The sequence below is a fragment of the Anser cygnoides genome, unplaced genomic scaffold (genome assembly GCF_040182565.1).
Source record: "Anser cygnoides isolate HZ-2024a breed goose unplaced genomic scaffold, Taihu_goose_T2T_genome scaffold_43_1, whole genome shotgun sequence".
Taxonomy (NCBI): Eukaryota; Metazoa; Chordata; class Aves; order Anseriformes; family Anatidae; genus Anser; species Anser cygnoides.
Window position 1 is genome coordinate 484,046 of NW_027103067.1, and position 27,623 is coordinate 511,668.

Sequence of the window (27,623 nt, forward strand, 5' to 3'; positions counted from 1 at the left end):
CTGGCCCCGCCCCCTCCTCCCAGGCCCCGCCCCCTCCTCCCAGGCCCCGCCCCTCCCCCCAGGCCCCGCCCCCTCCTCCCAGGCCCCGCCCCCTCCCGCCCCCCAGCTCTCCACGGTTGCTCCCTCAAGTGCTGCCCCCCCCCGAGGTCACGTGGTGCCCCCCGCTGACGTCACCCCCCGCTGACGTCACGCCCCCCCCCCCGCGCCTGCTGACGTCACGCGGTGTCCCCGTTGTCCCCCGTTGTCCTTTAATGGCACCGAGCGTCACCCCACTGCCCCCCCCCCCCCATTGTCCCCGGGGTGTCCCCAAGGGGGTGGCGCCGAGTCCCCAAGGGGCCCCCCCCGATGTCCCCAGGGGGTCCCCAAGGTGCCCGGGGGGGGCTCCCGTCCCCTGATTGTCCCCCGACGTCCCCGAGGTGTCCCCAAGGCACTTGGGGGGGCCCTCTTGTCCCCTCGGTGTCCCCAAGGGGGTGGCGCGCTGTCCCCCGATGTCCTTGGGGTGTCCCCCGACGTCCCCCCCCCGGGGGTGGCGCTGTCCCCTGATTGTCCCCGGGGCGTCCCCCGACGGCTCCGCGGTGTCCCCAAGGGGGGTGGCGCGATGTCCCCCGATGTCCCCAGGGGGTGGCACGATGTCCCCCGATGTCCCCAGGGGGTGGCACGATGTCCCCGGGGTGTCCTTCGATGTCCCCCGATGTCCCCACGGGGGTCACGATGTCCCCGGGGTGTCCCTCGCTGTCCCCTCGCTGTCCCCAGCCCCCGCGGGGGGGGCGGGGGGGGTCACGGTGCCCCCGGTCGTCCCCGCGCCCCCCCTCCGTGTCCCCCGCCGGGGGGCGGTCGCTGGCCCCTGGGGGGGCGCCGCTGGCCCCCGCTGGCCCCGGGGGGGCGGGGCTCGTCCTCGGGGTGACGCCGGGGGGTACTGGGGGGGACAGGGGAGAAGGGGGGTGTACTGGGATGTACTGGGAGCACCCCCGACCCGCAACTGGGCCATACTGGGAGCCCTAAAGCCACCCCCCAACCATACTGGGAGCCCCTGACCTGTAACTGGGCCACACTGGGAGCCCTCCAGCCCCCCCAGACCATACTGGGAGCCCCCCGACACATAACTGGGCCGTACTGGGAACTCTCCAGGCCCCCTAACCGTACTGGGAGCCCCCTGCCCCCGCGCTGGGCCATACTGGGAGCCCTAAAGCCCACCGTAACCATACTGGGAGCCCCCTGACCTGTAACTGGGCCATGCTGGGAGCCCCCGACACATAACTGGGCCATACTGGGAGCCCTAAAGCCCCCACAACCATACTGGGAGTCCCCCAGCCCGCAACTGAGCCATACTGGGAGCCCCCTGACCTGTAACTGGGCCATACTGGGAGCCCTAAAGCCTCCCACAACCATACTGGAAGACCCCTGCTTCCGCACTGGGCCATACTGGGAGCCCTAAAGCCTCCCCCAACCATACTGGGAGCCCCCTGACCCGCAATTGGGCCATACTGGGAGCCCTAAAGCCTCCCCCAACCATACTGGGAGCCCCCTGACCCGCAACTGGGCCATACTGGGAGCCCTAAAGCCACCCCCCAACCATACTGGGAGCCCCCTGACCTGTAACTGGGCCATACTGGGAGCCCTCCAGCCCCCAGACCATACTGGGAGCCCCCGACACATAACTGGGCCGTACTGGGAACTCTCCAGGCCCCCCTAACCGTACTGGGAGCCCCCTGCCCCCGCGCTGGGCCATACTGGGAGCCCTAAAGCCCACCGTAACCATACTGGGAGCCCCCTGACCTGTAACTAGGCCATGCTGGGAGCCCCCGACACATAACTGGGCCATACTGGGAGCCCTAAAGCCCCCACAACCATACTGGGAGTCCCCCAGCCCGCAACTGGGCCATACTGGGAGCCCCCTGACCTGTAACTGGGCCATACTGGGAGCCCTAAAGCCCCCGCCAACCATACTGGGAGCCCCCCTGCTTCCAACTGGGCCATACTGGGAGCCCCTAAAGCCCCCCCAACCATACTGGGAGCCCCCCAACACATAACTGGGCCATACTGGGAGCCCTAAACCCCCCTGACCATACTGGGATCCCTAAAGCTCTCCCCCTAACCATACTGGGAGCCCCCAGCCTGCAACTGGGCCATACTGGGAGCCCTAAAACTCCCCACAACCATACTGGGAGCCCCCTTACTTCTAACTGGGCCATACTGGGAGCCTCCAGCCCCCCCGACCATACTGGGAGCCCCTGCCCCCGCACTGGGCCATACTGGGAGCCCCCCAGCCCCTCCCCCAGCCTCCCCAGGCCGTACTGCCCCATACTGGCCTGTACTGGTCCGTAATGGTCCGTACTGGTGCTCACCTGGCGGAGGCCGGCGGGTGCAGCGGGGAGGGCCCGGAGGGGCCGGGGGGGCCGGGGGGGCCACAAGCTCGTACAGGGCCTCGGCCAGCGCCTGGGGGGGGCAGCGTTGGGGGGAGGGGGGCTTTTGGGGGGGGGGGCGAGGGGTTTGGGGGTCCCAGGGGGGTTGGGGGGCCCTGGGGATGTTGGGGGGTCCCGGGGGTCCCATTGGGGGGGGGGGGCCATGGGGGGGTCCCATTGGGGGGTCCCATGGGGGGGTCCCTTTGGGGGTCCCAGAGGGGGGGTCCCATTGGGGGGTCCCAAGGGGGGGTCCCATGGGGGTCCCATAGGGGGGTCCCTTTAGGGGGTTCCCTTTGGGGGGGGATCCCATGGGGGGTCCCTTGGGGGGGTCCCATGGGGGTCCCTTTAGGGGTTCCCTTTGGGGGTCCCACGGGGGGGGGGTCCCATTTGGGGGTGTCCCACAGTGGGGTCCCATGGGGGGTTCCCGGGGGTCCCGGGGGGTCCCGGGGGGGGTCCCGGGGGGGCTCTCACCTGCAGGGCGCGCAGCAGGCGGGCGCCGAGCCCGATGGCGGCGGAGGCCGAGGAGGCCCCGAGGGCGGCCACCCCCGGCGCACCCCCCGGGCCCCCCCCGCCTCCAGCAGCGGCGCCAGCGGCAGCGCCAGCAGGTCCCGCAGCGAGCGCCCTGGGGGGCACGGGGGGGTCACGGGGGGATGGGGGAATGGGGGGACGGGGGGGACATGGGGGCAGGTTGGGGACATGGGGGGGCAGATTGGGGGCGGGGGGGGCATGGGGACATGTTGGGGGCACCTTGGGGACACCTTGGGGACACCTTGGGGACAGGTTGGGGACATGCTGGGGACATGTTGGGGACATTTTGGGGACAGGTTGGGGACACATCGGGGACTCTTTGGGGACACGTTGGGCATATTTTGGGGACACGTTGGGGACAGGTTGGGGACACTTTGGGGACACTTTGGGGACATTTTGGGGACAGGTGGGGACACATTGGGAACATGTTGGGGACTTTATGGGGACAGGTTGGGGACACTTTGGGGACTCTTTGGGGACACATTGGGGACACCTTGGGGACACGCTGGGGACAGGTTGGGGACAAGCTGGGGACAGGTTAGGGACATGTTGGGGACACCTTGGGACAGGTTGGGGACAGGTTGGGGACACACTGGGGACTCTTTGGGGACACGTTGGGCATATTTTGGGGACAGGTTGGGGACAGGTTGGGGACATGTTGGGGACACCTTGGGGACAGGTTGGGGACAGGTTGGGGATATTTTGGGGACACCTTGGGGACAGGTTGGGGACACGCTGGGGACTCTTTGGGGACACGTTGGGCATATTTTGGGGACAGGTTGGGGACACCTTGGGGACAGGTTGGGGACACCTTGGGGACAGGTTGGGGACACGTTGGGGACACGTTGGGGATATTTTGGGGACAGGTTGGGGACACATCGGGGACTCTTTGGGGACATGCTGGGGACACGTTGGGGACACGTTGGGGACACGTTGGGGACACGTTGGGGACATTTTGGGGCCAGCTGGGGCACTCACAGAGGCGCAGCACGGCGCTGACGGGCGCCACCCCCAGCAGCCCCGGCAGTTGGTGGCGCCGGATGTCCCCGAGCCACTCGGCCACCGCGAAGCTCAGCACCCGGCCCAGCCCCAGCAGCCTGCGGGGGGGACACGGGGACATCGGGGGGCACGGGGGGACACGGGGACATCGGGGGGCACGGGGGACACGGGGACATCGGGGGGGACACGGGGACATCGGGGGACATCGGGACATTGGGGGGACACGGGGACATCGGGGGACACGGAGGGGACACGGGGACATCGGGGGACATCGGGACATTGGGGGGACACGGGGACATCGGGGGACACGGGGGGACACGGGGACATCGGGGACATCAGAGACACAGGGGGGACACGGGGACATTGGGGACATCGGGGACGTTGGGGACATCGGGACATTGGGGGGACACGTCCCCAATACCCCCATGTCCCCCCACGTCCCCAGCCCCCTCCCCATGTCCCCAAGCCCCCGAGCCCCCACCCGCGTCCCCCAGCCCCCCCATGTCCCCAGCCCCCCGTGTTCCCAGCCCCCCCCATGTCCCCAAGCCCCTCCATGTCCCCAATCCCCCAAATGTCCCCCACCCCCCAGCCCCCCCATGTCCCCAATGTCCCCAACGTCCCCAATCCCCCAAATGTCCCCAATCCCCCCAGCCCCCCCCATGTCCCCAATACCCCAAATGTCCCCAAGCCCCCCCCCAGTGTCCCCCCAGCCCCCCCATGTCCCCAAGCCCCCCGTGTCCCCAAGCCCCCCCCATGTCCCCAATGTCCCCAACGTCCCCAATCCCCCAAACGTCCCCAATCCCCCCAGCCCCCCCCACGTCCCCAATCCCCCAAATGTCCCCCAGCCCCCCCATGTCCCCAAGCCCCCCCCGTGTCCCCAAGCCCCCCGCCCCCCCCGTGTCCCCCGGCCCCCACCCCTGGCGGTGGCAGAGCCGCTTGAGGCGCAGCCGGGAGCAGTTGAGCCGCGCCAGCCCGATCAGGATCCCGGCCAGGGCGCCCTGGGGGGGGGGGGGACAGGGACATGGGGGGGATGTCACCAAGGGGGGGGACACCCCCCGGGGGGACACCCCCCCCGGCCCCCCCGCCCCCCTCACCTGCTCCATGCAGACGCGCTTGCCCTGGTAGTCCAGCCACAGCGGCACCTCCGCCGTGAAGCGGAACTCCCTGGGGGGGGGGGGGGGGGTTGGGGACACGGCTGTCACCACCCCCCCCGCCCGGCGGTGGCACCGGGGTGGCCTCGGGGTGGCCTCGGGGTGGGCCCCAACGTCCCCAGGGTGGTGCCGGTGTCCCCGTCCCCAAGTTGTCCCCAGGGTCCCCAGGGTGTCCCCAGGGTGACCCCAGGGTGGCCCCAATAATCCCAAAGCGTCCCCAACGTCCCCAGGGTGGCCCCAATGTCCCCAGGGTGGCCCCAGGGTGGCCCCAGAGTGTCCCCAGCGTCCCCAGGGTGACCCCAATGTCCCCATCCCCAAGTTGTCCCCAACGTCCCCAACGTCCCCAGGGTCCCCAGGTGGTCCCCAGTGTCCCCAAAGTGGCCCCAATGTCCCCAGGGTGTCCCCAGGGTGGCCCCAATAATCCCAAAGCGTCCCCAGGGTCCCCAGGGTGTCCCCAGTGTCCCCATCCCCAAGTTGTCCCCAGGGTGTCCCCAATGTCCCCAGGGTGGCCCCAGGGGGTCCCGGTGTCCCCAGTGTCCCCCTACCCAAGTTGTCCCCAACGTCCCCAGGGTGTCCCCAACGTCCCCAAAGTGTCCCCAATGTCCTTAGGGTGTCCCCAGTGTCCCCATCCCCAGTGTCCCCAATGTCCCCAAGTTGTCCCCAGGGTCCCCAAGGTCCCCAGGGTGGTCCCAGTGTCCCCAGGGTGTCCTCAGGGTGTCCCCAGGGGGTCCCAGTGTCCCCAGGGTGTCCCCAGTGCCCCCAGTTTGTCCCCAGTGCCCCCAGTTTGTCCCCGTACCGGAAGTAGATGGGGGGGCCTCATCGGGCTCCTCTTCCTCCAGCAGGGAGGGGCCGGGGGGGCCCCGGGGTCGCGGGGGGCTGCGGGGGGGGGCAGGTGAGGGGATCCCAGCACCCATGGGTGCACCCCCCTTGTGCTCCCCCAGCACCCATGGGTGCCCACCCTCCTGCCCCCTGCACCCATGGGTGCCTCCCCCTTGTGCCCCCCAGCACCCATGGGTGCCCCCCTCCTGCCCCCCACCACCACAGGTGCCCCCCCCCTTTTGTCCCCCCAGCACCCATGGGTGCCTCCCTTCCCCCCCCAGCACCCATGGGTGCCCCCCTGCCCCCCTGCACCCATGGGTGCCCCCTTGTGCCCCCCGCACCCCTGGGTGCCCCCCTTACCCCCCAGCACCCATGGGTGCCCCCCTCCTGCCCCCCCAACATGGGTGCCCTCCGCCTTCCCCCCCCAGCACCCATGGGTGCTCCCCTTAACACCCCAGCACCCATGGGTGCCCCCCCTCCCCCTTACCGTCGGGGGTCCCCGGGGGGCTCGGGGGGCCATGTGGGCGATGAAGCTGCTGGCGAAGTCCCTGAGGAAGATGAGGGCGTCCTGGGGGGGGGGGGCGTGGGGGCGTTAAGGGTGGGCGCTAAAAGGGGGGCACTTCACCCCCCGGGGCACCCCAGGGACCCCCCAGATCCTATTAGAGCCCCCCCAGGACCACCCTGCCCCCCCCGGGGCACTTTGACCCCCCCGGACCCCCCAGGGCCTCCCCAGGACCCCCTTAACCCCCCCACAGCACCCCCAGGACCCCCCAACCCCCCCCAGGACCCCTCAGGACCCCCCAGGACCCCCTTAACCCCCCAGGACCCCTCAGGACCCCCAGGACCCCCCCCAGGACCCCTTAACCCCCCCAGGACCCCCCAAGGACCCCCCAGGACCCCCCAGGACCCCCTCGACCCCCCCCAGGACCCCTCAGGACCGCCCCCAGGACCCCCTTAACCCCCCCAGGACCCCCCAGGACGCCCCCAACCCCCCCAGGACCCCTCGGGACCCCCCAGGACCCCCCGGCCCCCCCCCCCCCCACCTGGTCGACGTGCAGGTGCAGGGGGCTCAGGGCCACCCGCAGGCAGCACTCGGGGACCCCCCGGGGGGGCGGCTGGGGGAGCACCCGCAGCGCCTTCACCAGCAGCTGGGGGGGGGGCAGAAAGGGGGGGGCAAAGATTAGGGAGGGGGAGCAAAAATTGTGGGGGGGGGGCAAAGCATTACCCCCCCCAAAGCCCCCTGTACCCCCCCCATATCCCTCCTGTACCCCCCTCAAACCCCCCTGTACCCCCCCAGTGCCCCCCGGTGCCCCCCCCATGCCCCCCGTGCCCCCCCACCCCATAACCCCCCCAAATCCCCCCCTCAGGTCCCAAGAAGTCCCCCTATGCCCCCCAAACCCCCCCGTATCCCCCCTGTACCCCCCCATACCCCCTGCGCCCCCCAGTATCCCCCCAGTACCCCCCGGTACCCCCCCGGTGCCCCCCCGTGCCCCCCCCCACCCCACAACCCCCCCATATCCCCCCCTCGGGTCCCAAGAAGCCCCCCCTATCCCCCCCCCCGGATCCCCCCCCGTACCCCCCCCCCCGTATCCCCCGTAACCCCCCCGTACCCCCCCCAAACCCCCCCGGTGCCCCCCCGTGCCCCCCCCCGTACCGCCGGGGGCTGCGGCCCCCCCCGCGGGCAGGGGCCGCAGGAAGGTGCCGGCGGCCGAGCAGCGCAGGCGGTCGCGCAGCTCCAGCTCCTGCACCAGCAGCACCAGGCGGGACGTCGGGGTCCCGCCCCCCCCCGGGACCCCCCCCGCGGGGGAACCCCCCGACCTGGGGGGGGGGGGGGGAGGGGACGCCCCCCCTCCTTTTCGGCCTTGCCCTCCTCTTCCTCGCCTTCGGCCACGTAGCTCTCGTGCTGCACGCTCACCTGGGGGGGGGGGGTATGAGCCCCCCCCTCTTTGAGCCCCCCCTTTTGAGCCCCCCCCTTTGAGCCCCCCCGGACCCCCATTCCCCCCCATCTCCCCCCCAGCCCCCCCATATCCCCCCAGTCCCCCCATTCCCCCCCACCCAAGACCCCCAGGTGCCCCCCCCAGGACCCCATTCGCCGCCCCCCGAGCACCCCAAGACCCCCGCAAGGACCCAAGTGCCCCCCCCCAGCCCCCCATTCTCCCCCTAGGACCCCCCTGACCCCCCAAAGACCCCCTCAGCCCCTCAGGAGCCCCCCAGGAGCCCCAGGACCCCCCAGACTGCCCCGGACCCTCAGGACCCCCCCCCCGCCTCCCAAGACTCCCCCAGCCCCCCAGGACCCCCCAGGACACCCAAGACCCCCCCGGACCCCCCCAAAACCCCCCCCAGCCCCTCAGGACCCCCCCATTCCCCCCCAGTCCCCCATTCTCCCCCCTAGGACCCCCCTGACCTCCCCAAAACCCCCCCCAGCCCCTCAGGACTCCCCCAGGACCCCCCCCCGGACCCCCCCAAAACCTCCCCCACCCCCTCAGGACCCCCCCGAACCCCTCAGGACCCCCCAGGACCCCCAGAACACCCCCAGGACCTCCCCCGACCCCCCCAGCCCCTCAGGACCCCCGCAGAACCCCCCCAGGACCCCAGGACCCCCCCGACCCCCAAGACCCCCCCAGCCCCTCAGGACCCCCCGGCCCCCCCCGCCCCCCCACCTTGCCGAGGTGCAGCTCCATCAGCAGCTCCGGGCGCCTCCCGGGCCCCCCCCCCGGCTCCTCCAGTGCTCCTCCGGGGGCGGGGCCTCCGCGGGGCCTGCGGAGGGGCGGGGTCAGCGAAAGCCACGCCCCCCGGTCCGGTCGGGGGCGTGGCCAAGGCAGGAAGGGGGCGGGGCCTGAATGGGAGGGCCACTTGGGGGCGTGGCCATAAGTTAGGGGTGTGGTTAGCGGAGGGGCGTGGCTACAGCGGAAGGGGCGTGGTCTCGGTGCAAGGGGCGTGGCCATAAGGAGGGGGCGTGGCCATAAGGAGGGGGGCGTGGCCATAAGGAGGGGGCGTGGCCACGTGGAAGGGGGCGTGGCCCGAATGGGGTTGGTTTGTGGTGGGGGCGTGGTCAGGGGACGGGGCGTGGCTAGGGCAGAAGGGGCGTGGCCACACGGAAGGGGCGTGGCCGCGTGAAAGGGGGCGTGGCCACGTGGAAGGGGGCGTGGCCACGTGGAAGGGGGCGTGGCCCGAACGGGTTGGTTTGTGGTAGGGGGCGTGGTCAGCGGAGGGGGCGTGGCTACAGCGGAAGGGGCGTGGTCTCGGTGCAAGGGGGCGTGGCCATACGGAGGGGGCGTGGCCATACGGAGGGGGCGTGGCCACGTGGAAGGGGCGTGGCCCGAACAGGGCTGGTTTGTGGTAGGGGGCGTGGTCTGCGCGAACGGGGGCGTGGCCACAGCAGCCAGTTGGCTGGGGGTTGCACAAAAGGGGGCGTGGCCTCCCGGTGGGCGTGGCCTCGCGGTGGGTGTGTCCCGGGAGGGGGCGTGGCCTCGCGGTGGGCGTGGCCTCGCGGTGGGCGTGGCCTCGCGGTGGGTGTGTCCCGGGAGGGGGCGTGGCCTCGCGGTGGGCGTGGCCTCGCGGTGGGCGTGGCCTCGCGGTGGGCGTGTCCCGGGAGGGGGCGTGGCCTCGCGGTGGGCGTGGCCTCGCGGTGGGCGTGGCCTCGCGGTGGGCGCGTCTCACCTGGCGGGGGCGGGGCCGCCGCCGAAGTCCCGCCCCCGTAGAGCTGCCAGAGCAGGGCGGCGTCGCGCAGCAGCAGGCGGGCGCGGGGCGGGGGCAGCCCCGGGGGGGGCCGCAGGCGGTCCCCGGCCCCCCCCCCCCCCCCGCGGCGCCCCGAAGTGCCCCTCCCGCAGCCGCAGGGGGCCCGGCCGCAGCCAGCGGATGGTGGGCTGCGCCCCGGGGGCTGGGGGGGATAAAGGGGGTCAGGGAGCCCCCCGGGGGGGTTCAAGGGGCTGGGAGCCCCCGGGGGGGTAAGGGGGTCAGGGAGCCCCCCGGGGGGTAAAGGGGGTCGGGGAGCCCCCCGGGGGGGGTAAAGGGGCTGGGAGCCCCCCGCGGGGGGGGTAAAGGGGGTCAGGGAGCCCCCCGGGGGGGTAAAGGGGGCTGGGAGCCCCCCGGGGGGGTAAAGGGGCTGGGAGCCCCCCGGGGGGATAAAGGGGGTCAGGGAGCCCCCCGGGGGGGGTAAAGGGGGATGGGACCCCCTGGGGGGCTTCAAAGGGGGTCAGAGACGCCCCCGGGGGGGGCAGAGAGACCCTAAAGGGGGCTGGGGGGGAAAGGGGGTCAGGGAACCCCCCCGGGGGGGGTTCAAAGGGGGATGGGACCCCCCCGGGGGGGGGGGATAAAGGGGTCAGGGACCCCCCGGGGGGGGGATAAAAGGGGTCAGGGAATCCCCCGAGGGGGCTGGGGGGGGGGGATAAAAGGGGGCTGGGGGGGGGGAAATGGGGTCAGGGAGCCCCCCGGGGGGGGTTCAAAGGGGCTGGGAAACCCCCCAGAGGGGCTGGGGGGGGAAATGGGGTCAGGGACCCCCCCGGGGGCTGGGGAAGGGGGGATAAAGGGGTCAGGGAGCAGTAACCCCCACGGGTCCCAGTAACCCCCCCAAAGGGGTCCCTGTGCCCCCCCCGGGGGTCCCAGTAACCCCCCAGGGGTCCCAGTAACCCCCCAAAGGGGTCCCAGTGCCCCCCCCCCGGGGGTCCCAGTAACCCCCCCAAGGGTCCCAGTAACCCCCCCAGGGGTCCCAGCGCCTCCCCCCAAGGGACCCATGGGTGCCGGTGCCCCCCCCCCCCCAGCCCCCCCCCCCCAAACTTACGGGGTCGCTGGTGCCGGGGGCGTCGAGGATGCAGAACCCGTCGGGGTCGGGGTCGGGGTCGGGGTCCGGGGGCCGGGGGGTCCGGGGGTCCGGGGGGGCCCCGGGGGGTGCTGGGGGGCCGGGGCCCCCTCGCCCGGGAACAGGTAGACGGAGACCGGGGGGCGGGGGGGGCGGCGCGGCCTCCCCTGGGGGGGGGGGGGAATGAGGCGGGGGGTCAGCACCACGGGGGTCTTGTCCTGCCCCATAGCTGCCCCCCCAGGCCCAGAACTGCCCCATAAGTGACCCCCCCAGACCCACAACTGCCCCCCAGACCCAGAACTGCCCCCCCAGACCCAGAACTGCCCCCCAGACCCAGAACTGCCCCATAACTGCCCCCAGACCCAGAACTGCCCCCCCAGACCCAGAACTGCCCCGTAACTGCCCCCCCAGACCCACAACAGCTCCCCTGGACCCACAATTAACCCCCCGGACCCATATCTACCCCTCCAGACCCCATAACTGCCCCCCCAGACCCATAAGTGCCCCCCCAGACCCATAAGTGCCCCCCCAGCCCCCCCAGCGGTACCGTGGGGCTGGGGGGTGCCGGGGGCGGCCGGGGGGCGTCGCGGAGGGCGTCCGTCAGGTCCCCCTGGTTCACCGTGGCCGTGGGGGCGCCGGGGGGGCCGGGGGGCCTGGGGGGGGAAACAGCCGGGGGGGGGGCACCGAGGGGGTCACTGGGGGGCTCACGGCCCCCCCAGACCCAGTTGGGGGCACCGTGGGGCACTTTGGGGTCCTTTCACCCCCCCCAGACCCACTTGGGGGGCGCTGTGGGGTCCTTTTGTCCCCCCCCCCCACTTATGGGGCACCGTGGGGTCCCTTAATCCCCCCCAAACCCACTTGGGGTCCCCAGGGGGTCCCTCTGACCCCCCCCCGATCCAATTAGGGGGCACCGCGGGGCATTTTGGGGTCCCTTTATCCCCCCCAGACCCACTTTGGGGTCACTGTGGGGTCCCCTAATCCCCCCAGACCCAATTAGGGGTCCCTGTAGGGTCCCTCTGTGCCCCCCAGACCCATTTGGGGGTCACTGTGAGGCACTTTGGGGTCCTTTCCTGCCCCCAGACCCACTCGGGGGGCACTATGGGATCCCTCTGTCCCCCCCAGACCCACTTGGGGGACACTTTGGGGTCCCTTTATCCCCCCAGACCCACTTGGGGGGCACCGTGGGGCATTTTGGGGTCCCTTTATCCCCCCCAGACGCACTTTGGGGTCACTGTGGGGTCCCTTTATCCCCCCAAACCCACTTGGGGGTCCCCATGGGGTCCCTCTGACCCCCCCCAGACCCACTTGGGGGCACCACGGGGCATTTTGGGGTCCCTTTATCCCCCCCAGACCCACTTGGGGGGCACTGTGGGTCCTTTTGCCCCCCCAGACCCACTTGGGGGGCACCGCGGGGCACTTTGGGGTCCCTTTATCCCCCCAAACCCACCTGGGTCCCCCCAGCCCCAATCAGGGATCCCTACAGGCCCCCTTTCCCCCCCCAAACCCACCTGGGGGTCCCAGTGGTGTGCGTGTCCCCCCCCCCCACCCCCCCTCTCCCCAGCCCCCTCCCCCCCCCCGAGCCCCTCCGGACCCACCTGGGTGCCGCCGTGGGGCGGGGGGCCGGGGGCCGCGGGGCCCCCCCCAGGTGCCGCAGGAGGCGCACGATGGCGGCGGCGCTGTCGGGGCAGGTGCGGGCGCGCAGGCGGGCGGGGGCCAGGCGCAGCTCCTCCCGCGGGGGGGCTGGGGGGGCCGGGGGGCAGCGTTGGGGGGCGGAGAGAGTTGGGGGGGGGGGGGCCCCCACGGCCACTCCGCACCCGTCTCAGCACCCCGCAGCACCCCACAGCGCCCCATAGAGCCCCCCCCGCCCCATAGAGCCCCCCTGCCCCATAGAGCCCCCCTGCCCCATAGAGCCCCCCCGCCCCATAGAGCCCCTCCCTGCCCCATAGAGCCCCCCCGCCCCATAGAGCCCCCCCTGCCCCATAGAGCCCCACTCTGCCCCATAGAGCCCCCTGCCCCATAGAGCCCCCCCAACCCCATAGACCCCCACCGCCCCATAGACCCCCCCCACCCCACAGCCCCCCTGCCCCATAGACCCCCCCCCAACCCCATAGACCCCCACCGCCCCACAGCCCCCCCAACCCCCATAGACCTCCCCCACCCCACAGCCCCCCGCCCCATAGAGACCCCCCTGCCCCACAGCCCTCCCCTGCCCCATAGACCTCCCCCACCCCACAGCCCCCCCGCCCCATAGAGCCCCCTGCCCCATAGAGCCCCCCCTGCCCCACAGCCCCCCTGCCCCATAGACCCCCCCCCCCCCCACCCCGCAGCCCCCCCCGCCCCACTGACCGGGCTCCCCCCCCGGTGCCCCCCTGCCAGGAGGTGAGCAGCAGCTCCAGGAAATCCACGTCCAGCACGCAGACGAAATCTGGGGGCGGGGGGGGCAGCAGTGACCCCCCCCCAGCCCCCCCCCCCCCCCCGTCCCCCTCCCCCCCATGTGCCCACCCCCCCGGGTGTCCCCCCTTGACACCCCCCCTCCCATGGGATCCCCCCCTTCCCCCAAGACCTTCAGGACCCCCCGTTTGGGTGTCTTGGGGACGGGGGGGGACACGAGGGAGGGCACGGGGGGGTGACACCAAGGGGGGGCACAAGGGGGGGACACCGGGGGGGTGACACCAAGGGGGGATGACACTGGGGGGGTGACACGAAGGGGGGCACAGGGGTGTGACACGGGGGGGGGTGACACCAAGGGGGGGACATCAAGGGGGGGGTGACACTGGGGGGGGTGACACCAAGGGGGGGACATCAAGGGGGGGCATCAAGGGGGGGTGACACCATGGGGCTGACACCAAGGGGGGGGCTTTTGGGGGGGGGAACCAAGGGGGGACCTGGGGGTGACACCGGGGGGCTTTTGGGGGGGACACCAAGGAGGGGGAGCCGGGGGCTGACCCGGGGGGTGACACCAAGGGGGGGGGGACACACAGGGGGGTGACACTGAGGGGGAGACACCAAAGGGGGGACACCAAAGGGGGGGGGACCTGGAGGGGTGACATGGGGGCTTTTGGGGGGGGTGACCCCGGGGGGGCTTTTTGGGGGGGTGACCCCGGAGGGGGCTTTTTGGGGGGGGAGTGTGACCCCGGGGGGCTTGGGGGTGACCCCGGTCCCCCCACCTCTGCGCAGGTCCAGGCGCTCACAGCGCCAGCGCTCGCTCAGCAGCACGGCGCCGTCATCCACGATCAGCCTGGGGAGGGGGGGGGGGGCGGGGGGGGGGGTCAGGGGGGCCAACCAACCCCCCCCCGCCCCCAAACCCCGCCCCCCGCCCACGGATGCCCCGCCCCCGGCGCCCAAGCCCCGCCCCCAACTGCTAAGCCCCTCCCCCATGCCCGCAACCGCCCTTCTCGCCCCAAAGCCCCACCCACAAGCCCCTCCCCACAAGCCCCTCCCCCCTCCCCACAAGCCCCACCCCTCCCCCTCAAGCCCCTCCCCTATTCCCCAAGCCACGCCCCCTCCTGCCCAAGCCCCGCCCCCAACTGCTAAGCCCCGCCCCCAACCCCACACCCCCACCCCAAAGCCCCACCCCAGAAGCCCCCATAAACCCCGCCCCCCTCCTCCCCAAGCCCCGCCCCTCCTTCCCATGCCCCGCCCCCTCCAGAAGCCCCGCCCTTCCCAAGCCCCGCCCCTCCCAAGCCCCGCCCCTCCCACAAGCCCCGCCCCTCCCACAAGCCACGCCCCCAAACCCACATCCCCGCCTCCCCCACCCCATAAGCCACCCACAAGCCCCGCCCCTTCCCACAAGCCCCGCCCCTTCCCACAAGCCCCGCCCCCTCCCCACAAGCCTCGCCCCCTCCCCATAAGCCCCACCCCCCTTCCCCCACAAGCCCCGCCCCTTCCCCAAGCCCCGCCCCCTCCCACAAGCACCGCCCCCTCCCCAAGCCCCTCCCCCTCCCCATAAGCCCCACCCCTTCCCCCACAAGCCCCGCCCCTTCCCCCACAAGCCCCGCCCCTTCCCAACAAACCACGCCCCTCCCCACAAGCCCCGCCCCCTCCCCACAAGCCCCGCCCCCCACAAGCCCCGCCCCTCCCCAAGCCCCGCCCACCTGAGCGCCACGCAGGCCACGCCCCCCGGCAGGTTCCCGCGGGCGCTCAGCATCTCGGCCGTCGCCAGGACCCGCAGGGGCAGGGGGGGCCTGGGGGGGGACGGGGGGCGTGGTCAGCGTGGGGGGCGTGGTCAGCGTGGGGGGCGTGGTCATGGAAGGGGGCGTGGCCACGGAAGGGGTGTGGTCAGCGGGAGGGGGCGTGGTCGGGGCGTGGCCGGGGGCAGGGCCGGGGGCGGGGCCTACCTGTAGGCGGCGGCGCAGCGGCGCAGGTGCAGGTGCAGCTCCGGGAGCGCCGCGGGCGCCGCGTAGCCGGGGACGGGCAGGTCCTGCAGCCACAGCGCCCCGCACAGCTGCGGGACGGGACCCCAAGGGTCAGGGGCACCGGGGGGACCCCAAAGGGGCAGGGGCACGGGGGGACCCCAAAGGGGCAGGGGCACCGGGGGGACCCCAAAAGGGCAGGGGCACCGGGGGGACCCCAAGTGGGACCCCGAAAGGGTCAGGGACACCAAGGGGGGACCCCATGGGACCCCAAAAGGGGCAGGGGCACCGGGGGGGACCCCAAAGGGGCAGGGACACCAAGGAGACCCCATGGGACCCCAAATGGGACCCCAAAAGGGCCAAGGACACCAAGGGTACCCCAAAAGGGACCCCAAGTGGGACCCCAAAAGGGGCAGGGGCACCGACCCAAAAGGGGCTCAGGGACCCCAAATGGGGCAGAGACACGGGGGGGACCCCAAATGGGACCCCAAATGGGTCAGGGACACCAAGAGGGACCCCATGGGACCCCAAATAGGGACAGAGACCCCAAATGGGTCAGGGACACCAAGGGGACCCCATGGGACCCCAAATGGGACCCCAAAGGGTCAGGGACACCAAACAGGGTCAGGGACCCCAAATGGGACCCCAAATAGGGACAGGGACACCAAGGGGGACCCCAAAGGGGCAGGGGCACCGGGGGGGACCCCAAAGGGTCAGGGGCACCGGGGGACCCCAAAAGGGGCAGGGGCACCGGGGGGACCCCATGGGACCCCAAAAGGGTCAGGGACCCCAAATAGGGTCAGGAACCCCAAAACAGTAAGGGACCCCAAATAGAGTCAGGGACCCCAAATAGGGACCCCAAAGAACCTGAGGGACCCCAAGGGACCCCAACAGGGCGCTAAAGGACCCCAAAAGGACCCCACAGGACCCCAAAGGGACCCCAAAGGGACCCCAAAAGGACCCCAAAGGACCCCAAAAGGACCCCAAAGGGACCCCAAAGGGACCCCAAAAGGACCCCAAAGGACCCCAAAGGGACCCCAAAAGGACCCCACAGGACCCCGCAGGACCCCACAGGACCCCACAGGGACCCCAAAGGGACCCCAAAAGGACCCCAAAAGGACCCCACAGGACCCCAAAAGGACCCCAAAAGGACCCCAAAGGGACCCCAAAGGACCCCACAGGACCCCAAAGGGACCCCAAAAGGACCCCAAAAGGACCCCAAAAGGACCCCACAGGACCCCATAAGGACGCCAAAAGGACCCCAAAGGACCCCAAAGGGACCCTGAAGGACCGCACAAGACCCTGTGGGACCCCAAAAGGACCCCGCGGGACCCCACAGGACCCCAAAGGACCCCAAAGGACCCCCACAGGACCCCACAGGACCCCAAAAGGACCCCAAAGGGACCCCAAAGGACCCCAAAGGACCCCCAAAGGACCCCAAAGAAACCCCACAAGGACCCCACAGGACCCCAAAGGGACCCCAAAGGACCCCGCGGGACCCCGCGGGACCCCAAAAGGACCCGAGAGGACCCCGCAGGACCCCGCGGGACCCCGCAGCCCCCTACCTGGCTGTACCAGCGCTGCCCGGGGGGGGCCGGGCGGTGCTGCAGCAGCGCCCCCTCCAGCGCCAGCGTCACCACGAACTCCTGGGGGGCAGCGGGAAGGCCCCGGGGTGTCCCCAAATCCCCCCCCACCCCCCAACATCCCCCAAATCCCCCCCCAAATCCCTCACACCCCCCACGTCCCCCAAATCTCCCCCAAATCTCCCCAAATCCCCCAAATCCCCCCAAACCCTCCCCAAATCCCCCCCCAAATCCCCCAAATCCTCCCCAAATCTCCCCCAAATCCCCCCAAATCCTCCCCAAATCCACCCCAAATCCCCCAAATCCACCCAAATCCCCATAAATCCCCCCCAAATCCACCCAAATCCCCCCAAATCCCCCTAAATCCTCCCCAAATCCTCCCCAACTCCCCCAAATCCTCCCCAAATCCCCTCAAATCCCCCCAAATCCCCTCCCAGCTCCCCCAAATCCCCCCATACCCCCCCAGCCCCCCTAAATCCCCCCATATCCCCCCCCCCAAGCTCCCTGGACACCCCCAAATCCCCCTTAAGCCCCCCATACCCCCCAAATCCCCCCATACCCCCCAAATCCCCCCCAACCCCCCCAACACCCCCAAATCCCCCCATATCCCCCCCAACCCCCCCCCAATATCCCCCCAAACCCCCCTGCCCCCCCAAATCTCCCCATATCCCCCCGCAACCTCTCCTGGACCCCCCAAATTCCCCCATACCCCCCCCAATCCCCCATATCCCCCCAAGCCCCCCCATAACCCCCCAAATCCCCCCAACCCCCCCCAGCCCCCCGAAATGCCCCCCAACCCCCCTGCCCCCCCATATCCCCCAAATCCCCCCGTATCCCCCCCCCAACCGCCCCCCAGCCCCCCCAAATGCCCCCAACCCCCCCACCCCGCCCCCCCCCCACCTTGACGTCCCCCCGGGGGCTCAGGGCTCCGCTCACGGCGGCCGCCAGCATGCGGGGGGGGCGGCCCCCCCCAGGGGGGGGTGGGCTCCTCCCAGGGCCCCAGCGTCCAGTGCAGGTGGGGGGCAGCGGCGACCCCCCCGGGCACCTCCAGGAGACCCCCCCCCAAATCGTCCGGCACCGAGCCTGGGGGGGGCACGGGGGGGTTGGGGGGCACAACACCCCCGAACCCCCCCAAAACAGCCCCAACCTCCCCCAAAACCGCCCCAAACCCCCCAAACAGCCCCAAACCCCCAAAACAGCCCCGAAACCCCCAAAACAGCCCCCAACCCCCCAAAACCAGCCCCGAACCCCCAAAAAAGACCCAAAACCCCCAAAACAGCCCCGAACCCCCCAAACAGCCCCAAAACCCCCCCAAAACAGCCCCAACGCCCCCAAAACAGCCCCAAAACCCCCAAAACAGCCCCAACCCCCTAAAACAGCCCCAACCCCCCCAAAACAGCCCCAAACCCCCAAAACAGCCCCAACCCCCCAAAACAGCCCCAAACCCCCAAAACAGCCCCGAACCCCCCCAAAACCAGCCCCAAACGCCCACAAAACAGCCCCAAACCCCCAAAAGAGCCCCAAAACCCCCAAAACCAGACCCAAACCCCCTCAAAACAGCCCCAAACTCCCCAAAACAGCCCCAAACTCCCCAAAACAGCCCCAAAACCCCCCAAAACCAGCCCCAAACGCCCCCAAAACAGCCCCAAAACCCCCCAAACCAGCCCCGAACCCCTCAAAACCAGCCCCAAACTCCCCCAAAACAGCCCCAAACCCCCAGCCCCGAACCCCCAAAACCAGCCCCCAACCCCCAAAACAGCCCCAAAACCCCCGCAAACAGCCCCGAACCCCCCCATACAGCCCCAAACCCCCCCCAAACAACCCCAAAACCCCCCCCAAACAGCCCCAACCCCCCCCCAAACAGCCCCAAAACAGCCCCTGAACCCCCCAAAACAGCCCCAAACCCCCCAAAACCCCCCAAAACAGCCCTAACCCCCCCAAAAAAACAACCCCAACCCCCCCCAAACAGCCCCAAAACCCCTATGCCCCACCCCCGGCAATGGGGATTCTCTGAGGGCTCGTATAGGGTTGTGCTAAGGCTCAATATCCCCCTATGGGGCCGCCCTATGGGAACAGAACCCCTTGGAGATTCTCTGAGGGCTCGTATAGGGTTGTGCTAAGGCTCAACATCTCCCTGTATGGTCGCCCTATGGGGACAGGACCCCCGGGGATTCTCCAGGGGCTCGTATAGGGTTGTGCTAAGGCTCACCATCCCCCCGTGGGGTCGCCCCATGTGGACAGAACCCCCCCGGAGCTTCTCTGAGCGCTCGTATAGGGTTGTGCTATGACCCAATTTCCCCTTTATGCCCCCCCCCCACGCGCACCAAACCCCTCCGGGCACCCTCGGGGGGCAGTGGGGGCACCCTCACCCCCCCCCATACCCCGTTAACCCCCCCCGACCCCATTAACCCCCCCGGCCCCGTACCTGCGTGGTAGAGGGTGACGCGCTCGGCCTCGATGCTGGTGCAGGTGCGGCCCCACTGCCCCCCCCCCGGGCGGGCCACCGAGCACAGGCGGCCCCCGGCCACCTCCAGCACCAGCTCCCCGTGAGCCCCCGCGTCCTGGGGGGGGGGGGGCAGAAAAAAAGGGGGGGGGCTCAGAAATGGGGGGGGCACAAAAGGGGAAAAAAAAAAGGGGAGGGGCACAGAAAGGGAAAAAAAGGGGAGGGCGAAAAAAGGGGGAGGGAGACACAGAAGGGGGGGCACAGAAAGGGGGGGGGGGCACAGAAAGGGAAAAAATGAGGGGGGGCAAAAAAAGGGGGGAGGGAGACACAGAAAGGGGGGACACAGAAAGGGGGGGCAGAGAAAGGGGGGCACAGAAAAAGGGAAAAAAAGGTGGGGGAGGACACAGAAAAGGGGGGGGAGACAAAATGGGGGGGGCACGGGGGGACACAAAAAGGGGGGACACAGAAAGGGAAAAATGGGGGGGGTAAAAAAAGGGTGAGGGAGACACAAAAATGGGGGGGACACAGAAAGGGGGATGACACAAAAGGGGGGGACAGAAAAGGGGGGAACAGAAAGGGAAAAAAATGGGGGGGGGGCAAAAAAATGGGAGAGGGAGACACAAAAAGCGGGGGGGACACAGAAAGGGGGGGGCACAGAAAGGGGGGGACACAAAAGGGGGGGCAAAAAGGGAAAAAAAGGTGGGGGGGACACAAAAGGTGGGGGGACACAAAAAGGGGGGACGGGGGGACACCGAAAGGGGGGACACCAAGGGGGGACACCGAAGGGGGCACCCAATTGTCACCGCAGGGGGTGGTGACACTGGGGGGAGCCCCAGGGTGGCCCAAGGGGGCGCTGGGGGGACATGGGGGGCAATGGCGGGGGGCATGGGGGGCCCTGGGGTGACACAGGGGGACCCCAGGGGGACACATGGGGGACAGGGACACCCCCGAAGTGAGGCAGGAGGCCCTCGGGGTGGCCTTGGGGACATCAGGGGGACCTCGGGGTGACATCGGGGTGGCCTCGGGGTGACCTCAGGGTGACACTGGGGTGGCCATGGGGTGACATGGGGGTGGCCTCGGGGACACGGGGGTGGCCTGGGGGTGACCTTGGGGTGGCCTTGGGGACATCGGGGTGACCTCGGGGTGACATTGGGGTGACCTCGGGGTGACATGGGGGTGGCCTCGGGGACATTGGGGTGGCCTCAGGGACACGGGGGTGGCCCTGGGGACATTGGGGTGGCCTTGGGGACATTGGGGTGGCCTCGGGGACACGGGGAGTGGCCTCGGGAACATTGGGGTGGCCTTGGGGTGACATTGGGGTGGCGGGGTGACCAGGGGGTGACATGGAGGTGGCCCTGGGGACATTGGGGTGGCCTTGGGGACATTGGGGTGGCCTTGGGGTGACATTGGGGTGGCCTCGGGGTGACATGGGGGTGGCCCTGGGGACATTGGGGTGGCCTGGGGGTGACCTTGGGGTGGCCTTAGGGACATTGGGGTGGCCTGGGGGTGACCTTGGGGTGGCCTTGGGGTGGCCTTGGGGACATTGGGGTGGCCTCGGGGACACTGGGGTGTCCGTGGGGACGCGGGGACCCACCTCGGTGTGGCAGTGGGCGGTGACGCGGCCCTGCAGGACGGTGACGAGGACGGCGACGCCGCTCTGGGGACGGGGCCCCCCGCGTCCCCCGGTGTCACCGCGGGGCCTTCGTCATCGTCATCGTCGTCATCGTCATCGTCGTCGTCATCGTCCTCCTCCTCGGAGTCTGGGGACAGCGGGGACCCGCGATGGAGGGCGCTGGGGGTGGCCCCGTCCCTTGTCCCCGTCCCTTGTCCCTGTCCCCATCCCTGTGCCTTGTCCCCATTCCCTGTCCCTTATCCCTGTCCCTGTCCCCGTCCCCTTGTCCCCATCCCCTGTGCCCATCCCCCGTCCCCGTCCCTGTCCCCAATCCCTGTCCCTTGTCCCCATCCTGTCCCCTTGTCCCTTATCCCTGTCCCCATCCCTAACCCCGTCCCTGTCCCCTTGTCCCCATTCCCTCGTCCCCAACCCTGTCCTTGTCCCCATCCCTGTCCCCATCCCCTTGTCCCCATCCCCTTGTCCCCAATCCCTGTCCCTGTCCCCGTCCCCATCCCCATCCCCATCCTTGTCCCCCGTCCCTGTCCCCATTCCCTTGTCCCTTGTCCCCATCCCATCCCCTTGTCCCTGTTGCTGTCCCCATCCCATCCCTGTCCCCATCCCTTGTCCCCGTCCCCCTGTCCCCATTCCTGTCCCCATCCTTGTCCCTTGTCCCTTGTCCCCATCCCCGTCCCTGTCCCCATCCCTGTCCCCATCCCCATTCCTGTCCCTGTCCCCATCCCTGTCCCCATCCCTGTCCCCATCCCCATCCCTGTCCCTGTCCCCATGTCCCTGTCCCCTTGTCCCCAATCCCTGTCCCTTGTCCCCATTCCCTTGTCCCTGTCCCCATCCCATTCCTGTCCCCATGTCCCTGTCCCCCTGTCCCTGTCCCTTGTCCCCACCCCTGTCCTTGTCCCCATCCCTTGTCCCTGTCCCCCTGTCCCCATCCCCATCCCCTGTCCCTGTCCCCATCCCGTCCCCCCGTCCCCATTCCTGTCTCCTTGTCCCTTGTCCCAATCCCCTGTCCCTGTCCCCGTCCCTGTCCCCTTGTCCCCATCCCGTCTCCTTCTCCCTGTCCCTGTCCCCATCCCTGTTCCTTGTCCCTGTCCCTTGTCCCCATCCCGTCCCCTTGTCCCTGTCCCCACTCCCCATCCCCATCCCTGTCCCCATCCCATCCCTTGTCCCTGTCCCCCGTCCCCATCCCTGTTCCCATTCCCTTGTCCCCATCCCCTTTCCCTGTCCCCTTGTCCCTTGTCCCCATGCCCTGTCCCTGTCCCCATCCCTGTCCCCATCCCCTCCCTGTTCCCTGTCCCCATCCCTGTCCCCATCCCGTCTCCTTCTCCCTGTCCCCATGTCCCTGTCCCCTTGTCCCCATCCCTGTCCCTTGACCCCATTCCCTTGTCCCTTGTCCCCATCCTGTCTCCTTGTCCCTGTCCCTTGTCCCCATCCCTGTCCCCAATCCCCATCCCTCATCCCTGTCCCTGTCCCCTTGTCCCCATCCCACCCCCATCCCTGTCCCCCTGTCCCCACCCCTGCCCCCCCCCCCCGCTCACCCCCCCCGCCCGCCCTGCAGGGCTTGAAGCTCTCCCAGCCGCTGGGGGCGGGGCCTCCGGAGGGGGCGTGGTCGCCGAAGGGGCGTGGTCACCCCGAGGGGGCGTGGTCACCCGAGTGGGCGTGGTCACCCGAGTGGGCGTGGTCACCCGAGGGGGCGGGGCCTCCGGAGGGGGCGGGGTCGTCCGGGGGGCGGGGCCGGCAGGCTCCCAGAGGAGGAGGTCGTTGTTGATCCTGGGGGGTGGGGGGGGGGGGGTGAGGGACCCCCCCTAAAATAACCCCAAACACACCGGGACCCCCAGGACCCCCAAACAGCCCCAAATCCCCCTTGGCCCCCAAATCCCCCCTGAGACCCCCAAATCCCCCGGGGACACCCCAAAGCCCCCCTCGGCCCCCCCCCAAATCCTCCCATGCCCCCCCCAAAACCCCCAAACCCCCCCCGTGCCCCCAAGTCCCCTCCAAGACCCCCCCAAATCCCCCCAAGGACCCCCCAAATCCCCCCAAATCCCCCCAGACCCCCCCAACTCCCCCCCCAGCCCTCCCCATGCCCCCACAAACCCCCCCATGCCCCCCCCCAGCCCCCCCCCCCCCCCCCAGCTCCCCCCAATACCCTACAAGACCCCCCAAATCCCCCCAAGGACCCCCCAAATCCCCCCCCAGCCCCCCCCGTGCCCCCCCAAATCCCCCCATGCCCCCCCCAGCCCCCCTCAATCCCCTCCAGGAGCCCCCAAATCCCCCCAGGGACCCCCCAGCCCCCCCAAATTGCTCCCAGGACCCCCCCAGCCCCCCCAAATCCCCTCCAGCCCCCCCAATCCCCCCCGTGCCCCCCAATCCCCTCCAGAACCCCCCAAATCCCCCCAAATCCCCCCAGGACCCCCCTCAGCCCCCCCAAATCCCCCCAAATCCCCCCCAGACCCCCCAAATCCCCCCCAGCCCTCCCCATGCCCCCCCAAACCCCCCATGCCCCCCCAAATCTCCTCCAGGACCCCCAAATCCCCCCAAGGTGCCCCCAAATCCCCCCAAATTCCCCCCAGGACCCCCCAAATCCCCCGGAACCCCCCAAATCCCCCCCAGCCCCCCCAATGCCCCCCCCGTGCCCCCCGTGCCCCCCCCACCTGTTGTAGAGGCGCTGCAGCAGCTCGGGGGGCGCAGCAGGAGGTGGGCGCGGGGCAGGGTCAGGCGCAGGGCGCAGGATGCCCCCCCCAGCGCCCCCCACGAACGCCCCCAGCTCCTCAGGGCTCCCCGGCAGCACCAGCTATGGGGGGGGGGGGCGGCAATTTTTTTGGGGGGGAGGGCAACCACTGGGAACCCCCCAAAAGATTTCTCCTACCCTAAAAATGTCAGCGGTGCCCCCGAATCCTCAGAAATTCTCCCCAAATTCTCAGGACCCCCCAAAACCCCCAGGACCCCCCAGGACCCCCCCCCCAAAACCCTCAGGACTCCCCCTGGACCCCCCCAAAACCCTCAGGACCCCCCCACAACCCCCCTCAATGCCCCCCCAAACCCCTCAGGACCCCCCTCAAACCCCCAGGAATCCCCCCCAAAGACCCCCCCCAAAACCTTCAGGACCCTCCCCCTGAACCCCCCAAGACCCTCAGGACCCCCCCACAAACCCCCTCAATGCCCCCCAAACCCCCAGGACCCCCCCAAGCCCTCCCAACCCCCCCCAAGCTCCCCTCCCAACCCCCCCCCCCCCCCCAAAGACCCCCCCCCCCAAAACCCCCATGACCCCCCCAAACCCCCAGGACCCCCCCCAACCCCCCCTCCAAGACCCTCAGGACCCCCCAATGCCCCCCCAAAACCTCAAAAGCCCCCCAAACCCCCCAGGACCCCCTCAGGACCCCCCCCAGGACCCCCCAAAACATCCAGGACCCCCAGAGCCCCCCCAAACTCCCAGCCCCCCCCCCAAAAAAAAATCCCCCCAAACGCCCAGCCCTGGGGGGGTGACAAGGTTCGGGGGGGGGGCAATGGGGTTTGGGGGGTTAATTGGGGGGGGGTTAATTGGGGGGGGTTAATTGGGGGGGTTAATTGGGGGGTGGCCCCCACCTCGTGGCCCTCGTAGATGTTGCGCTGGGCAGAGAAGGGGCTCGGGGGGGGGGCGCGGGGACCCCCAGCCGCGGGGGGGGGGGGCAGCGTCACCTCCAGCCTGTGGGGGGCAGGGGGTGGTGGGGGGGGGCACCCTTATGGGCTCAGAACCCCCCCCATCCCCCAACACCCCCTGTAGAACACGTGACCCCCCCCCAAATGGCCCCCAGGTGCCCCCCACGACAGGACCCCCCAATGGGACCTGGGACCCCCCCCATAAGACCCCCGGGGGGTCAGTAAGACTCAGCCCCCCCCCCATCCCCACAACCCCCCATGACCCAGGTGCCCCCCCATGGAATCCCCCCCCCATAAGACCCAGGCCCCCCAAAAGACCCAGACCCCTCCCCCCCAATAAGCCCCCAGGTGCCCCCCCAATGGGGCCCCCCGCCAATAAGACCCAGAACCCCCAGATGCCCCCCCAAGACCCAGGCCCCCCATCAGACGCAGACACCCCCATATAAGCCCCCCAGATGCCCCCCCATGGAATCCCCCCCCAAGACCCAGCCCCCCCCCCCATAAGCCCCCCATGTGCCCCCCCAATGCCCCCCCCCCCAATAAGACCCAGGACCCCTCTAGGACCCCCAGGACCCCCAAGTGCCCCCCCCAGAAGCCCCCCAGGTGCCACCCCCATCTAGACCCAGACCCCCACATCCCCCCCCGTGCCCCCCCTCACGTGGGGACGCAGCGCCCCCCCCCCAGGGCCGGGCCCGGGGGCCGCGCGCAGGCAGGGGATGGAGCCCATGTCCTCGGCCTCGTACACGGCTGGGGGGGGGCACGGGGGGTCACGGCTCTGCGCCCCCCCCGGCTCTCACCTCCCACCTACGTCCCCTAAAAGATTCTCCCCCCCCCAAAAGAAACCCCCAACCCCCCCATAACCCCCATTGCCCCCCCCCAAGAGCTCCAAGTGCCCCATCGCAGACCCCCCCGGCCCCCCCATGCCCCCTCCAAGCCCCCCACCCCGCCCAACCCCCTGTGACCCCCCCCCAATCCCCCCACGACCCCCCCAAAACCCCCCAATGTTCCCCATGACCCTCCCCAACCCCCCCGTGACCCCCCAAGCCCCCATTTCCCCCCCCCACGACCCCCTGTGACCCCCCCAAACCCCCCAACGACCCCCCCCAAAACCCCCCAACGCCCCCCATGACCCCCCCCCCCCCCCCGCGTCCCCCTCACCCAGCAGGGTGGTCGCAGGCCAGCAGCACCCCCCAAGCCCCCTGTGACCCCCCCCCGAGCCCCCTGCCCCCCCGTGTCCCCCCTCACCCAGCAGGGTGGTCGCAGGCCAGCAGCAACCCCCCAACCCCCCCGTGACCTCCCCCGACCCCCTGTGACCCCCCCAAGCCCCTATTTCCCCCCCCCCCGACCCCCTGTGCCCCCCCCAAGCCCCCATATCCACCCCCCGACCCCCCAGCCCCCCTGCCCCCCCGCGCCCCTCCCCTCACCCAGCAGGTGGTCACAGGCCAGCAGCACCCCCCCCAACCCCCCTGTGACCCCCCCACGATCCCCTGTGACCCCCCAAATCCCCATTTCCCCCCCCCCCATAACCCCCGTGACCCCCCCAAGCCCCCATTTCCACCCCCCGACCCCCTGTGCCCCCCCCCCCCGCGCCCCCCTCACCCAGCAGGTGCTCGCAGGCCAGCAGCACCCCCCAATCCCCTTCCGCGTGACCCCCCACGACCCCCGTGACCCCCCCAAACCCCCATTTCCCCCCCCACGGCCCCTGTGACCCCCCAAACCCCCATTTCCCCCCCAATCCCCTTCCCAGTATCCCCCCACGACCCCCGTCACCCCCCCAGGACCCCATTTCCCCCTCCATGCCCCCCTGTGACCCCCCCAAACCCCCATTTCCCCTCCCCAAACCCCCATGTCCCCCCCCACGACCCCCTGTGACCCCCCGCCCCCCCCCGCCCCCCCTCACCCAGCAGGTGGTCGCAGGCCAGCAGCAGCGCCCCCGGCGCCCCCTCCCGCGGGCCCCCCCAGGCGCAGGCGCAGGCTCTCGGGGCGCACCCCGGGCTGGTGCCAGGGCCGCCGGGCGGGGGGGCCGCAGGTCGGTCAGGGGCAGGAGCAGGCGGAGCTCCGCCTCCGGCGCCGCCCAGCGCCACGCCCACGTCGGCGCCTGGGGGCGGGGCCACGTCAGGGACCGCCCCTCCCCCCCCTCCCTCCTCCTGCCCCTCCCCTGGAGCTGGGGGGCGAAACCTCGCCCGGACAAGCCCCGCCCACCAGCCCCAGGCCACGCCCACCAGCCCCAGGCCACGCCCACCAGCCCCAGGCCCCGCCCACCAATCCCAGGCCCCGCCCACCAATCCCAGGCCCAGCCCACCAGCCCCAGGCCCCGCCCACCAACCTCAGGCCCCGCCCACCACCCTCAGGCCCCGCCCACAAGCCCCAGGCCCCGCCCACCAGCCCCAGGCCCCGCCCACCAACCTCAGGCCCCGCCCACCAACCTCAGCCCCCGCCCATCAGCCCCAGGCCACGCCCACCACCCTCAGGCCACGCCCACCAACCTCAGGCCCCGCCCATCACCCTCAGGCCCCTGCCCACCAACCTCAGGCCCCGCCCACCATCATCAGGCCCCGCCCATCACCTCAGGCCCCGCCCAACACCCTCAGGCCCCGCCCAACACCCTCAGGCCCCGCCCATCACCCTCAGGCCCCGCCCATCACCCTCAGGCCCCGCCCACCACCCTCAGGCCCCGCCCACCACCCTCAGGCCCCGCCCATCACCATCAGGCCCTGCCCACCACCCTCAGGCCCCGCCCATCACCCTCAGGCCCCGCCCATCACCCTCAGGCCCCGCCCATCACCCTCAGCCCCCACCCACCAGCCCCAGGCCCCGCCCACCCGCCTCAGGCCATGCCCCCCTCTTTTGCTCACCTTGCTCTAAGCCCCGCCCCCAGCCCCACCCCACTGCCTTAATGCCAACTTAATTGCCCCGGCCAACTAAGCCCCGCCCCTCCTGACCTGCCCGGTGGGCGTGTCCTCGGGGTGGGCGTGGGCGTGGGCGGGGCCTCGGAGGCGGGCGAGGGCGGGGCCGAGGCGCTCGATGAGCCCCAGGTCGAGGTCGCAGCGCAGGGCGCTCAGCTCCGCGCTCAGCTCCCGCGGGGGGCGGGGCCCTGCGGGGGCGGGGCCTCACAGCGAGGGGGCGGGGCTTAGGGGACCCCACCCCCGTTGGCCCCGCCCCCCCCCCTCACCTCCTCATCCGGGGGCGCCCGTCGGGGGGCCCCAGCGCAGGCGCAGGCAGGGCCGGGAGGGGGCGAGGCCGGGCTCCGCCTCCGGGAAGCGCAGGACCTGGAGGGGCGGGGTTAGG

General features: G+C 71.1%; 1 protein-coding gene and 2 long non-coding RNA genes across 3 annotated transcripts; all 3 read right to left on the bottom strand.

The window, feature by feature from the left end:
- Positions 1-777: 777 nt before the first annotated feature.
- On the bottom strand, positions 778-12,548 carry LOC136789206 (collagen alpha-1(I) chain-like). The gene is made up of 16 exons (XM_066989183.1): positions 12,512-12,548; positions 12,293-12,437; positions 11,245-11,350; positions 10,680-10,864; positions 9,560-9,779; positions 8,560-8,656; positions 7,554-7,814; positions 6,943-7,047; positions 6,387-6,467; positions 5,877-5,956; positions 5,024-5,093; positions 4,845-4,927; positions 3,909-4,027; positions 2,874-3,024; positions 2,306-2,436; positions 778-916 (listed from the first exon to the last, which is right to left on the bottom strand). The coding sequence occupies exons 1-16, from the start codon at positions 12,546-12,548 to the stop codon at positions 778-780; spliced, it is 2,010 nt and encodes a 669-aa protein (XP_066845284.1).
- A 484-nt stretch (positions 12,549-13,032) lies between these two features.
- LOC136789286 (uncharacterized) lies at positions 13,033-14,884 on the bottom strand. Its single transcript, XR_010828127.1, has 3 exons — positions 14,792-14,884; positions 13,865-13,935; positions 13,033-13,122 (listed from the first exon to the last, which is right to left on the bottom strand). It is a non-coding gene; the product is annotated as an uncharacterized lncRNA (long non-coding RNA).
- A 10,133-nt stretch (positions 14,885-25,017) lies between these two features.
- On the bottom strand, positions 25,018-27,300 carry LOC136789295 (uncharacterized). The gene is made up of 3 exons (XR_010828139.1): positions 27,278-27,300; positions 26,325-26,433; positions 25,018-25,082 (listed from the first exon to the last, which is right to left on the bottom strand). It is a non-coding gene; the product is annotated as an uncharacterized lncRNA (long non-coding RNA).
- Positions 27,301-27,623: the final 323 nt, after the last annotated feature.

Coding starts and splice junctions, on each gene's coding strand:
- LOC136789206 (XM_066989183.1), bottom strand. CDS start 12,548: ATGGGGCGCTGTGGGGTGCTGCGGGGTGCTGAGACGG. Junction 7,048..7,553: donor GGGGGCCGCAGCCCCCGGCG/GTACGGGGGGGG, acceptor CCCCCCCCCCAG/CTGCTGGTGAAGGCGCTGCG. Junction 6,468..6,942: donor TGCACCTGCACGTCGACCAG/GTGGGGGGGGGG, acceptor CCCCCCCCCCAG/GACGCCCTCATCTTCCTCAG.